This window comes from Eumetopias jubatus, unplaced genomic scaffold (genome assembly GCF_037043125.1).
Source record: "Eumetopias jubatus isolate StellerSeaLion01/CBP00866 unplaced genomic scaffold, mEumJub1_p1.0 scaffold_10, whole genome shotgun sequence".
NCBI lineage: Eukaryota > Metazoa > Chordata > Mammalia > Carnivora > Otariidae > Eumetopias > Eumetopias jubatus.
In genome coordinates, this window is record NW_028274816.1 from 99,819,344 (window position 1) to 99,833,264 (window position 13,921).

General features: G+C 55.8%; 2 protein-coding genes across 5 annotated transcripts; both read right to left on the reverse strand.

Annotated features, from left to right (window-relative positions):
• Positions 1-327: 327 nt before the first annotated feature.
• On the reverse strand, positions 328-2,439 carry HEXIM1 (HEXIM P-TEFb complex subunit 1). The gene has a single exon (XM_028092740.2). The coding sequence runs from the start codon at positions 1,790-1,792 to the stop codon at positions 713-715; it is 1,080 nt and encodes a 359-aa protein (XP_027948541.1). The 5' UTR covers positions 1,793-2,439; the 3' UTR covers positions 328-712.
• A 4,157-nt stretch (positions 2,440-6,596) lies between these two features.
• ACBD4 (acyl-CoA binding domain containing 4) lies at positions 6,597-12,887 on the reverse strand. 4 transcript variants are annotated; one of them, XM_028092808.1, is made up of 11 exons: positions 12,802-12,887; positions 12,512-12,679; positions 12,253-12,382; positions 11,904-12,024; positions 11,748-11,832; positions 11,366-11,486; positions 11,026-11,112; positions 10,640-10,710; positions 10,474-10,549; positions 9,747-9,877; positions 6,597-7,316 (listed from the first exon to the last, which is right to left on the reverse strand). In XM_028092808.1, the coding sequence occupies exons 3-11, from the start codon at positions 12,338-12,340 to the stop codon at positions 7,191-7,193; spliced, it is 906 nt and encodes a 301-aa protein (XP_027948609.1). In that variant the 5' UTR covers positions 12,341-12,382; positions 12,512-12,679; positions 12,802-12,887; the 3' UTR covers positions 6,597-7,190. The 4 variants fall into 4 exon arrangements, with proteins under 4 accessions (XP_027948609.1, XP_027948611.1, XP_027948608.1 ...); XM_028092810.1 differs by having other exon boundaries at positions 6,597-7,313; positions 9,747-9,880; XM_028092807.1 differs by having other exon boundaries at positions 6,597-7,313; positions 9,747-9,880; positions 10,474-10,552.
• Between the last annotated feature and the right edge of the window lie 1,034 nt (positions 12,888-13,921).

Sequence of the window (13,921 nt, forward strand, 5' to 3'; positions counted from 1 at the left end):
TTGAGAAGCAGAATTAAATTTTAAGCTTCTGATTGTAGCCACTTTCTGCTCCCCAAACACCCAACACTGGTTTCTTTCTCCAGCATCAAAAAAGAAAACCAAGGCACTAGAAAGCGAGCACACTTAGGTATTGAAGATAATTAAACTTTATATTTTGCCTGAACTGTATATTTAGCACACTAAAACCCATTCAAGGGAAAAATCAGCAAATTGAAAATTGTCCCATTAAAGATTGTTTTTTGCAAACTGACAATGATTTCTTTACCCCCCCAATGCAATAAATCAGCACTATTTTGAATTAGCTCTAGAAATCACACTGAAACTATGTTACATTTACAAATATTAAATTTATTATACCTAGAATGAATTTAATGGTTCTCAGATTTGGCCACCTTATAGCTCCGTTTAAGGAGGGGATTTTTTAACAGAAAAATGCATTATAACTTGGTCAAGTTACTTACACGTTAAAAAAAAAAAACTTCTAAAAAGAAAACAAGAAAAGCAACCCTTCAGTTTCACATAATTAAAGAACAGGAGAAAAGCACGCAAGCTACATCATAGCTAAATTTACCAAACCAACCAAAGCCGGGGGGATTTTCTCTTCTGATTATTGTCATAAAAAGGTCCACTGTCTTATATACACATGTGTATAATGTTACATTCCATCACTGTAAAAAGTCCCCTTTGCCCCCTCCCCCCAAAAAGTTTCAGTCTAGTCTCCAAACTTGGACAGCGGCGCTCGCTCCTGCTGCCGGTGCAGTTCGTTCTCCGTCAGCAGCTGGAGGTTCTCGGCGCGCAGCCGGTCCAGCTCCAGCTCCAGCTCCCGCACACGCGCGTCGTCGCCGCCCAGCCGCTTGCTTTCCAGCCGCAGCCGGTTATTCTCGTCCTCCATGCGCGAGAGGCACTTCTCCAGCTCCAAGTACTCCTTGATGAGCTCCTGCTTGCTCATGTTCTGCAGACTCTCCGCGTGGTACCGCTCGTAGGTCTCCGAGAAGTCCCGCTGCAGAAACTCGCTGCCGTCTCCTCCCATCCCGTCGCTGCCCCCATCCTCCTCGCCCGCTTCTTCCATGAAGTCCTCATCGCTGGTGTCGTCGGATTTGGCAGCGGCCCGCTTGGGGTAGAGACCGGTTTTGAGATCCGGCTCCTCCTGGTCGTGATCATCCATGAGGAACTGCGTGGTGTTATAGGGTGCGACAGGCTGGCCCTTGGCGAACATCTCAGCTCGAATCCTTGAAGCTCGCAGGCTCTGTTTTTCGTCGAACTTTTTCTTCTCCTCCCAAGTCAGCTTGTAGTACGGTTTCCAATGCCGCTTCTTCTTGGAGGGGCGTCTCCTATGTTTTTTCTTGCCCAGCTGTCTCTGCTGCTGTCCCCACGCCTCCTCGCCCCCTGCAGCAGGAGCCCCCAACTTGTTGGCCTCGGAATCATGACATGGCTGTGCGAGAGGCTCGGCCTCGGGCCTCGGTTCCCCCCCAGCCCCCGGCGGGGGGGCTCCGCCAGCGGACAAGTCGTCCCCATTCTGGCCCTTCTTGCCTGCTTGCGGGCAGCTAGGTTCTGGACAGACGGGGTTCTGAAGGGGAGGCGGCTGCGGCTCCAAGCTCCCTTCCCCCTCCTGCCCCGGACGGCCACCCGACTGGGGGGACGCTCTCGATTGCCACCTACTGTCCTCCTCGGGCACCCGCTCCTCCGCGCCTGGGGGGCGATCGGGGTTCCGCTCATCATGAACAGCAACAGCACCTGTACAGTTGCTAGTTTGAGGCTGGTGCTGGTATTCTGACAAGAGTGGCTCGGCCATGGCTAATAGAGTCCTCTTCTCGAAGTTTGAAAAATTTTGGCTGTAAGTCCTTAATGAAAAAAGAGGTTTTTCTTTGCTTTTAAAAAATGTCCAGCAGAGTCCTCTTCGGTCTGTAATTCCTGCAGTGACGCCTTTAGCAGGTCCTTCTGTAAACAAACTCCAATTGCAACTTGGGAGAGCTCAAGTCAGTAAAGGGTTAAGTGCCCACAGCGCGGCCAGATAGCGGGTCCAAGGGGGTGCAGCAGCAGTAACAGTACGTAATGTGCAAAGGAGGTGGACCTCAAGCCTCCCCGCAGAGCGCCCCCACGATCGAGGAGTTGGTGGGAAAAGGAGATGAGGTTAAAGTCCAACGGGTTAAACCCAGCCCCGAAGGGGTTAAAACTACCCGATGACGCTGCCTCCGAGGGGCCGAATCCACAAAGGGTTAAATCCCCTGCCGCAGAGCCCACAAGGGGTTAAAGTCCCAGAGCCACCTCCTCCCACTTCCACGGGTGTCGCTCCAACCCGAGCTCCCAGTTCCCTAGGCCCGGCCGGAGCCTCAGCCGAGGACAGACAAACTCATCTCCCCTTTGGCTCGATGCTCGGCTCAGCTCAGATCTCCACCGCCTCCTCCTCTTTTCCTCCCTCCCTCCTCCCCCTTCCGACAGCAACTCTTCCGCCTCCTCCCCCAACTTCCCCTCCCAACCTGCCTCTCCACCTGCCAACTTCCAACTGCTGCCTCCCAGCCCTCTGCGCCCCTTTTATATAGAAGTCTGTCCGCCCCGCCCATGCGCATGCGTAACGGAGTCCCCGTCTCAGGAAGCTGGGAGTCGTAGTTTCCATCCCTCAGGCCCGCCGTCCTCGCGCGCCGTGCGACGTAGCCAATCCCAGAACGCGTAGGGGGCGACTTCCAGGCCGCCTCCTTCCATTGCATAGCCCTCGCTGGAGAAACGTGAGTGACCATTGGCCAGGAGTCACACGTCTCGCCGAAGAAGGAAAGCCAATCGCAGAGAAGATGGGGCGGGCTTTGGACCGTACCATTCTGCTTCAGGAATACGAGAAGATTCGATGGCCTCTGAGGGCCTACACAGAATATTTTTATTAAAAGGTGCGTTGTAAAGGGTATTATCGTCTTCTGTCCTCAGCGGAAGGGTTCCGAAGGTCATAAGCATTTGTTAGCTAAAGCAAAAATGGTTTATTCCTAAAAAGTAGTCCCTACAGTGTAAAAGAGGATTAAAGCCTATAAAGAGAGATGTTGGCCTATGGCTAATAACTCTCGATTCTTAAGATTACAGGAACGGCTGCAAGGTGTGTGTGGTTAATGCCTGGGACTGATATTTGCGGAAGGATATTGTGAACATATTTTGAAAAAACGAAAAGCGTATGAAGAAGTAAACAAATGAAAAATAAAAAGTGCCGCCTTAAAGGGACAGTGTGACTGCATTAGTGCAGCAACCCCGGACTAGGCCTTGGAGGATGAGAAGGCAGGTTCGAGTCCCGGGTGACTTCCACCCTCGGATTGGCCTTGGGACCGCTGGACGAAAGTGGCCGAGCCCCAGTCCAGGCCTAGTCTTTCAGGGCCGCGGCTGCCCCAGGACCAGTGCAAAACGGTGGGCCGGTGGGCCGTGACCGAGCCTCTCGCCCGGGCGGGGATCCGGGAAGCGCGGGGTGTGCACCTGGGGCTCCCGGGAGACCCGGGGTGGGAAGGCCTCGTCCCCGGGCCTCAGCTTCTGTCGAAGAAAATGGCCTCCTGGGGCCGACCGGGAGCCTTTCCTGAGCTGAGACAAGGCAGTCCGGGCCAACTGAGGGACCTCTTTGTGGGGAGGTGGGAGAGAAGGTTCAGAATTAATCCTGAGTTTAAATAATCAACCAATCTCTCCATCCATAGAAGCTCTGCTCATTAGTGGGCGCTGGGCAGCACTGGGAGGGAACGGAGCCAAAGAAAGAGGACGTCTTGCCCAGAAATGGGGGCAGGGGGATGCTGGCCCAGGACCTTGGGGGTAGACTCATGGGGGAGGGAAGGTGACACAGTCTCCTTGAGAAAATTCTCCAGATTCCAAGCTCCAGCCCAGAGGACAGGGCCGTGGAGTAGCCTAAACTCTCCGCTGTAATCATTTCTGCCTAAAATCTCAGTGTAATAACAGCCTCCCCCTCTGGCCACACATCCGTGACCCATTCTTACTATTTCTTTCTTAATAGCAACATTTTACATCCCGGCCTCTTTCTAACATACAACATTTTTTTACACACAATCATTTGACCCCACCACAGCCCGGTGAGTTAGACAGGGTAGGAATGATTGTCTCCATTTTAGAGATAAGAAATCTCTGAGACTCCGAGAAATGAAGTGACTTGTCCAAGGTCACATGACAACTAAGTGGCAATTCCTGCTAGAACGAAGGTCTTTTTGACTCTCGTGTCATTTTTCTTTCACAAAATTCTCTTTTGCTCAAGAACTTTGGATTTAGTTCCTTTCTATTTCCAACAGCCTCAGCCTAATTAAAGCCCTCGTTTCTTCATTTAGCGAACATTTGTTAGGAAGGAACAATGATGAATAAAATGTCATCCGTGCTGCACATGGACAGTGTGGAGAGGCCGTTAAACCACTGTGAGTCAAAATGACAAATGAAGAAAATCCTGGCTAGGGGCCTGTGAGCCAAGCTGCTCAGGAGTTAGGAATTAGGGACAGGATTCGTGGGGGACATGTCTCCTTGGCGCTCTCGGGAGGATGAAGGGTTTTGAGGCCCAGTAGCATGAAGAAGGACGTTCTTTAAAGAGCAAGCGTCATGTCCAAAGAAAGGACTTGTCTGGGAACTCAGGAATGGTTCCATGGGGAGGTGGTGATGGGCACGCCCCAAGGGAGAAGCAAGAGTGCCTCTGGGGCACATCCACCTGTTTTGAAATTGACCACTCCAGTCCCTGGGCTTCTGAGAAAAGCCTGCCCTTCTTTGTGCTCCTTCATCAGTCATGCAGGAGACTCCTCTGTGAGCAAGAGCTCCCCCTCACATGGACAGTTCCCTGAGGAAAAGAGGTTTTGCAGAGAACTTGAATGGGAGTCAGAGATCTCTTTATTGTTACCACATTTTCAGACTCCAGAGGACTCCTGGGTACCCTCATTCAGGGGGATTGAAAGGTAACAGCTGAGCCCAGCCACCCTTAGTTTGTTGGACAGGACTCATTTGTCATGTGTGGGGAGCGGAGGGCAGAGTGATAGGTTGTGGAATTCTAGAATTCTGTCAAACAAGAGGCCGGGCACCTTGATATTAGCTGAGTTTTAAGCCATTGCCAGGCATTTTACATGTCCTGGGCATTTAAAACCCAGGACTGGGAATGCCTGGGTGGCTCAGTTGGTTAAGCGTCTGCCTTCGACCCAGATCCCTCAGTCACGATCCCGGGGTCCTGGGATCGAGCCCCACATCGGGCTTCTGGCTCAGTGAGGAGCCTGCTTCTCCTTTTACCTCTACCTGCTGCTCCCCCTGCTTGTGCTCTCTCACAAATAAATAAAATCTTAAAAAACAAAACAAAACCAAAAAACCCACGACTGCCTTATGATGAGCTCTTCATTCTTATTTTACAAACAAGGCAGCCCAGGTTCAGAGCAGTTACGAAGCTTGCCCAAGTCCCACAGCTAGTTGTGTGCCCATCCCTGCATCCCCAGCATCGCTTGGGTCCCACTCCTGCTGGGGTCCAGCTTTAACACAAGGGTTTATTCAGTCTCTCTGCCTGCGCCCCTGGGCTGGATCAGAGAGCACCAGGGCCTGTGTGTCTGCCCTCCCCACCTCGAGAGAAGGACTGACGGAGTGACTTGAGGCTTCCAGTGGTTCGAATCATAGCCAGCCTCGGGTCAAGGCTCGGGGCGGATAGAGGGAACTCAAGAGGAGTTTAAGGGTCTCCAAGAAGGGGCCTTCAGAACTGCCTTTTCCTCACCGAGGGCAGGAAGGTCCTGGAGCCCAGGCGGTGGCAGCTGCAGGGGCTCAAGGCTGCCGTGGCCCTCGGCAGTTGGGGCTCCTGGCCAGTGGCCTCTCGCGCTAAAACTAGGGAGGCGCTCGGAGTGGCGAGTTCCCCACCGAATACGGGCCACTGCTGGAGCCAGAGGAGCCCGGGGCGAAGGGGTAGGAGGCGCGACAGGGCTGTCGCTGACCAGAGGGAGACCAAGGCCGCCAGGCGGTGGGAAAAAGAAGTTCGGAGTCCGAGCAGCCGGCGGCGCCCGCAGCTCTGTGCCCACGCGGGCGCTCTGCCCACCCCGACGGGGGCTCCCTGCGTCCGGCCCCGCCCCCACTCCTCAGGGCGGGGCGGGGACTAGGCTCCCGCTGGGTCTTGGCCTTCCAGAAAGTTCCCTGGGAAAGCCCGAACGCGGAGGTCACGCCAGCTGTGGAGGGGGAAGCGGGCGGTGGGCACTTCCGGGGCCGCGGGGGCCCCCGGGGCCCCATCCCTGCGGCCTGCGCTCGACACAACGAGCGGCCGCCTTTCTCTCCGGGGGGTGACCCGGCCTCCGCCCGTGCCCCGCGAGCTTCCTCTCCTCCCCGCGCCCCCCCGCGCCGGCTCGCAGGGCCTCCCCTCCGACGGGGCGGGGGGTGGGGCCGAGGCGCGGCCCCACCCCCCCGGCGACAGCGGAGGGCCCCCCGCGCCCCTCCCTCGGCCGCCCCCCCGCCCCCGGCCCCGGGCCCCGGGCCCCTGTGCCCGCCGCTCCTGCTCTGGGAGGAGGGAAAACCGCCGGCCTCTCGGGACGGTCCTCGGGGGCGCTGGGGGAGGGGCAGGGAAGAGGCTTGTGCCTTGCGCGCCCGGACCCGGCTTCCCGCCTCACTCCGTGGGGACCCAAACGGCAGAAGATTAAGGTCTTATTTTATTTAGTGAAACATTCATTCGTAAGCGAATTTTCCGTGAAGACGTCCTGAGTGTGTGCGTGCAGGGGGAGGGAGGCCAGCAAAACGCAGCTCACTCCCCTCCCCCCAACTCGGCCGGGCCTCCGGGCCTCCCTCCCTCAGCCTCTCAGCCAATCATTCTTCCAGGCCCCAGCCCAAGTCCCAACTTGCCCAAGAGCTGGCCCTCCACCCGGAGAGGCTGGGGTGGGAGAAGAGTCAGGTGACCCAGAGGGAGGGGAGGGCAGAGGCTGAGACCCGGCAGCCCCGCCCCCGAGTCACGGCCAACCCAGAACCCGGGACGTGCACCACTCCTACACCCTCACCAGGCAGCCTCGATGTTTGGGTAGGAGGGGGAGAAGGCGTCCGAGTGAAGTCGCGGGGAAGGATGGGCTCTTAAACGCCCCCCCAATAAGGGAGCGGTGCAAAGGCAAACACTGAGTCGTGGGGGGACGCAGTTAATGCTGTTCTTCTCCTAAACCCTAGGAAGGCTCAGGGCACAGCAGGACCAGGGGGCTCATAGCCACCTTAGTTGGCTGCAGAGACCCCTCCACTGAGCGTCACCTCTTCTGGGTCCGAAACTGTCGGAAGAGCCACTGGACGATGAAGGGCCACAGGAGGAAGAAGAGCACCGTGGGACCCGAGAGCCTGAGGGGCCATGGCCTGGCACTGGGCGGGGTCCTCTGCTGCCAAGAGGGAGGGAGTCAGGGGCCAGCCCAGGCTTCAGCACAGACTGGGCCCTCCTGAGGAACCTGCTTCCAGAAGTAAGCGGGAGCTTCGTCTGGGGGAGCTGCCTCCCTAAGAATGTAAGAACTGGGGCAGAGAAGGCCCTACATCCAAATCTGCACCACTAGAAGGGAAGGGACCCTGGGGTTCCCAGTGTGTCCCTAACAGCTGACCTCCAGTTCCCTCCCACATCCTCCTCCCAGGACAATCCCAGGTGCCAAGGGAGACTGGAGGGGCTGCCTGGTGGAGGGACTGGCTTCTAGGCTGTCTCTTCTTGGCCACAAATCAGTGGCCTGTTGGTGTGGCTTGAACACCCAATATTATAAAGGATGTGCCACATACTTCAAATGGTGCTCAGATTTTCGTTTCCAAATATCATTCTTTGCTAAAAGGAGCCCGGGCTCCTTGGAGAAGTGGCTAATTCCAGGTCTGGAGCAGGGAAGGTAGAGGTGAATGTGGGACATCTTGTACCAGAAAGCAAGGAAACTTTTAAAGATTAATGAGGTCATGTTATGAGAACATAGGACCCAGCTTGAAAGGGTCTCCATTGACCAAAATTGTGACAGTGTAAGCATCACAAAGAATTAATTTCAGTTGATTGAAATACTGAATTTTAAAATCCATTAGTCCATAATGATACTCAAACTTGGAAATTTGTCACTATTGAGGTAGCTGTTAAATCAACTCCTTACTTTAAAATAGGTAATTAAAGAGAAAGAATTAAGCCTTTATTCCGCCTTTCCATAAGGCACTGTACTTCAGGGAACTCCTAGATGACACGCTACAGAAAAGTGACACCTAATATATGGTAAAGGAATAATAGAAATTAAAAATCAACATTTTTTCCAAATAAATTATTGATCCAGGCAAGGATTATCCATCAATTGTCAAAAATCAGGTGGCCAGTGGGGTTAATGGGGGAGCTGGACACTCCCTGGCTCCAACAGTGATGGGATCCGACTGTCACCCCTTCATCTATGCTGGTGGTCCATGTAAGAATCATTTATGGTGGGACAGCCAGATGTGTCCCCTGATGTGAAGAACATCACATCTGACATAATCTGGTCATGTAAACTAGCCACGAGGATGTAATCAGAAAGACCCAAAAAGGAACATTCTACAGGACCACTGCACTGGCTCAGTCCTGGTGAGTAAGTAGCAAGGAAGAAGAGCTGGTCTGGATGAAAGGAGTCTTAAAGGACAGAGGACCCAAACGCAGCACGTTTTGACTGGACAAAGAAGCTGGCGAAGGCGATTTCAGGACAACTGGGGAGATTTCAGTTTGGATTGGGTGTTTGATAATATGAAGGACTTGTGGGTGCTAAAATGTTGTCGTTTGGGCTAGGTAGTAGAATGTTCTTATTTTTAGAGATGGAAAACCAGCTATTTCGGGGAGGAGTCTTTAAAATCTTCAGCATGTAAAATTAGCTAAAGGTCAAATAAATAAGTAAATAAAGCCTCGAAGGGGTGGGCGTTGAAAGGTGAATCTGAGGAAATCCCTGCCACCCACATTGTCAAGGGGGTCAGGGGCCACCCAAGCGATCCCCCATATCCAGCAATTCAGCCGTCTCCTGCCCCATCACCCCAGGCTTCTCAAGAACAGCCACTCAGAGTCAGTGGTGAGTCCCAGCTTCGGAGGGAGACAGACCTGGGGCCACTCCCAGCTCCATCACTGGATGGTGATAATAATAATAGTAACAATGGAGCCCATTGGAGAAGGCCTTCCTGGGGTGGGGGGGCATTATCTTATCTAATCCTCACAGCAGCTCTGTGAGGTTCCTCTGGGCTGAATTACCTAGCCTCAGAGAGCCTTGGTTTCCCCTTTGTAAAAGGGAAACGAAAAGCAAACCTAGTTCATCCGTTGTGTGGATTAAATGAGATCATGTAAATTCTGTGTTTGGCACTCAGCGGGAGCTCCGGGAAGGGTGGCTGTGAGCCATGCTGCAGGAGCTCAGGAGCCCAGGTGTAAGGGACAAGCAGATCTAGGAGAGGGGAGAGAGTAAGGGGTGCAAGGGCTGAACTGTTTGGGAGCAAACCCTAAATCTGGGAAGAGAAGTCCTGACGAAGGGGCAACAGGGACCCCCAGCCCCAGTGCAAAGAGCAGGCACATCCTGGCCTTCCAGACTGTTGGACTTAGCCCTCACGCTCAGTTTCTCTTCCAGCAGAGGGGGGTAAGAGCAGGAAAGGAGGGCCCTTCCCACTCTCCCTTCAGTCCCCCCCCGACTGTCGTGCCCGGGACATACACGAATCACACCATTCTCTGCAGAAATCAGAGATGTGGGCAGGTGGGGAGTTAGGACAAAAAGACGGAAGTGGCTCCATGAGGGGCCTGGAGTAGAGACCCATGGCGTTCTGCCTCAATCTTGCCCTGGGCCTTGGGGGCAGCTCACCTGCTTGGGGAGGCCGGGCATGCTCTCTAGGCTCCGCAGTCTCCCCTGGACATCCCGCATGCTCTCTTGCAGTGCCCGAACTGTCCCCACCAGCCACGTGTCCAATTCCTGGGGCCCCAGTGCGCTGCCCTCTGCTGAGCACAGACACAAGGGAGGGGGCTCAGGAGGCAACTCAGCTAGGGACAGGGTGGTGGCAGGCTGGGGCGGGTCTGGGGAAAAGTAATAGTAGAGTGCAATCCCTTGTAAAGTGTGCGCTTTATAAAGTCCATTCGAGTGGCTGAGTAACAGGCTGCCACTGGTTTGAATCCCAGCATTGCCACTTAGCTGTGTGACTTGGGGTAAGTGAGAAACTTCTTTGAGCCTCATTTTGTCATCTGAAAATTAGGGGAAGAGGTCACTGCCTTCACAGGGCTGCTCAATGACCTACTTACTCAGAGGAATAAAGGAGATAATATTTATGAAAGTGCCCCTTAAAGGACATGGCACGCTGGAAGTTCTAGAAGGAGACAGGACAGAAATCAGTGTCCTTTGACAGTCTCACATGGGAAGCCTACAGAGAGGGGGCCGGGCAGGGACTTTGCCCATCCAGGCTGGTGACTGGCTGTCTGGCAAGTGCCCAGTGCCAGACTTTGACCTCCGCCCCAAGAGGGCAGTCAGGGGAAAGCCTGGGGCACACCAGAACCAGAGGGAATGGCAGAAGCGGGTGAAGGGTCGGGCAAGGGCTCACCTTTCTCTGCAGGGAGCATGGAGCTGTTTCTGGTGTCAGGCTCTCCTCCAGTGGCTCCCTTCTGCTCTGTCCAAACCTGCTGAGATGAGGCACAGGTCCAAGGGTGGGGGTAGGGCAGCAAGGGCCCAGTGGAGTGGGGAACGCAGGGAATGAGGGGTAGTCTCACCAGCTCAGGTTCCAGTTGCTCCAGGGAATCACAGAAAACCTCGGAGTCCAGGTCCCTAGGTGGCTGGGACTCTAGGCAAGGGGAGAGGTAACATTAGTGACAGAGGGAGGCTATGGAAGAAGGAGAGGGGTGTGCAATGGGACAGAGGCACCTGCTCAGGGGGCACTGGAGACACTGCCACAGGAGGCAGAGACGGGTCCCAGGAGTGAGGTCCTAGGACTGGAATCCCAGAACCTGCCCCCCGGCCTTTGCAAGCACAGCAGGTCTCACTATCTGTGAGCATGAGGCGTGGCATCCAGCCTTCTCCCCTTACCCACCCCACCGGAAGCCGCCCACCCACCCCTGCTCTGGGTTTGGCTCTCTGCCCCTCCGGCCCAGGCACTGACCTGGACTTGGGGGTGCTGGTTCCCTGGGGAGGCAGGGAGGCTCTGGGGCAGCCCCAACATCTCCATTCAGTACCTGCTCTCTCCAACCTGCTGAGACATGGCACCCAGAGGTGGGGCTGGGAAGAGGCTGGTGCCTCCCAGTGAGATCAACCCCTGCTCCCCATCAGCTATGAGCTCTGCCTGAGACCCACGCCATCAGGGGCACTGGGTGGAGTCCCTTACAGGGACATCACCCGGAGCCCTCTGCCCCCAAATGCCCCCTCCAACTGAGCAGCCCCCTCTGCCTGGACCTAAGAAAATTCACTCAGCACTTGTGGAGCTCACAGCCTGGGGGCCTGACCTGTGACCCTTCTCAGGAAGGTTTCCGGGGGCCTCGGCATATCGGGGATCACCTGGTACAAGGGCTCGAAGTAAGCAAACATGTTCTCTGCCACCTCGCCCAGGGGCACTGTGTCGATCACCTGTGGGGGAGGGGCTCTGGTGGGTAGGGGCCTGCCCCTCCTACCACTGTCCCGCTGTCCCCCCTTGAACCAGGTCCCCTCCACCCTGTGCCCAGTCAGGGACCAGAGACAGGCAGGGCTGGGGAGAGAGCATGAAGGTGGTAATTCCTACAGGTGTGTCAGTGTGCAGGAAACGTAATGGGGGTCAGCCCTGGAAGGGCAGACGACAGGGCACCTAGCTGACACCTTGGGGACAGAAAGAAGCCTGCAGCCTCTCCCTACCTTCTGTGCCACCAGCTTCATCTCAGTGATGTAGGCAGACATGGCCTCCTCCCTGCTCATCTTGCCCAGGCTGTTCCAGGCATCCCTGGGGGGCAGAGAGCTGTGAGAGGCTGGTTGACGGCTGAGGCTTGTTTGCCCGGCCGGTAGGGAGCTCACCACTTGTATCGTCCGATTGGGTCCCAGAACCCAGGCCGGGGGACGAGGCAGGGTCCCATGGTAGCTTGCTTGTAGTAGCTGTAGAATCTCAGCATCTCTTCATAGGAGGGGCGGTAAGAGCCTGGGCAGAGGGGTGGGAGTGGAAGGCAGAGCATCATCCCCAGGGAGATGGGATGAACCACCCTTGTAATGGGTAGAGATGGTGAGGGCTCCGACCCAGCTGGACAGGGGCAGGAGGCAGACGAGATCCCCAGGGCAGCCCAGGCAGGGACTTATCTGCATCAACTTCAGGGATCAGAGGCAGACCCCAATCTTCTTGACCCCCAAATGCAGGTCCCCGTGCCCTCACCATTCTTAGGCAGGTTCTGAATGACACTGACTGCGGCCTGGAACTGTTTCTGGCAGTCTCGTTCTGGGCTTTCATTCTCGGTACCCATACCCAGCGGCTCCGAGCCCTGGGGACCCACTTTTGAGCGACTCTGCAAGAACAAGCCTCCGTGTGAGTAGACTCTGCAAGAACAAGCCTCCGTGGACCTCCACGGTCCACCCCGACACACACCTCCGTAAACCACTGATCCACTTTCCAAGGAGCAAACTAAGCTCTATACCTGAGTGAGATACCCCGAGAGGTCAGAAGCTGCGGCTGAGAAGACTCCTTTTCCAACCCCAGGGGAGCGTGGGTGGGGCCCGGGTGGGCGGAGAGGACCCCGGTGGGTGGGTGGAGGCAGGTGCCAAGGGTCGCTGTCCCTCCCTCTCTAGATGCACATCTCCAACTCCTAAACAGGAGAATGGGCAAGCCAAGAGGAGTCAGGGCGGGGCCGATAGTCTCCCACCCTGGTCCCCCACCCTCTCTGCCCTGGGGTCCCCTACCCCAGCCGCTCGGCCATCAGGCACTCACCCTGCAGCGCCCACTACCCAGACTTAGGTGCTCTGTCGCCACTAGCCGGAGGCTTCCGACTGACCTCCGGGCCCAATCTGACCGGGATGTGGACGCCGGGGCGGGGGGGGAGTTTAAGCCAATGAGAGAGCCCGTTTCAGCTTCTTCTATACCTCAGCCACTCAGCGCGGTCCTTTCAAGATAATGCAAATAGTTTAGCAGTGCGTCTCCCAATCAGTCGAGGCGGATCCGCCGGCCGGCTCCCCGACCTTGTGGGGGCCAGAGGCGGGAGGAAGCGCCACCTGGTGGACATAGTGAAACGACGCGGAGTCCTCGCGCCCCCTGGTGGAAGCCCGCGTCTGGCAGCCGAACCCAGGTCCTGCAGAACCGAGCGACTCAACTCCGTTCCTCAGACCCTTCTAGGCGCTGGGGATAAAAAAAAAAAAAAAGGGAGTCATGCCCTGGAGGAAGGGGGGGTTCTGGAGGGGTTCTGGAGGAGGGGCACTGGAGCTGAGTTTTGGAACACGTTAAGGGTAAGCCAGGAGAAGAATGAGGAAGGTCATTCCTGGAGGAAGGAGTTGCAGGATCAAAAGTACAGAAAGAATATCCCGAGAGGGGTGAGGACCCAAACCAGTAGGTCGAACCTCTCGGTCGAGGATATTTGAAAGTGGGCTAGAGCACGTAGGTGGCAAATCTAGGTCCTCAGGAATTAAGCATTCTCTTTGAGTTGCCACGCTCTTGGCCGCCGCCGAGGGGCGATGTGCGCCCGGCTCTTCGCACCCAACCTAGGGCAGTTGCTAACCCTAACAGGGTTAGTGTCCTGCCATCCCACGCTTCAAGCACAGATAGTCTGATGGTTTCACATAGAGTAAGTGAACACATGAGACGGTCACCAGGACCCACACACGACGTCCACCCACAGGCTGATGTCCCGGACATCTACACAGGATGCGACGGCCTTCCCGGGGCAATCGAACGCCCGCTGGGGCGCCAACCCAGCCAAGCCTCGAACCCAGAACCGAGTTCAGCCGGGTACTCTAGACTTAGTGCCACCCCATCTTCCCCAGCTTTGAGACTTCTGCCACTGAAGGGCCTGCAACTGGCCTGGCTCGGAGAGGGTTAATCCTATGACGTCACAGCA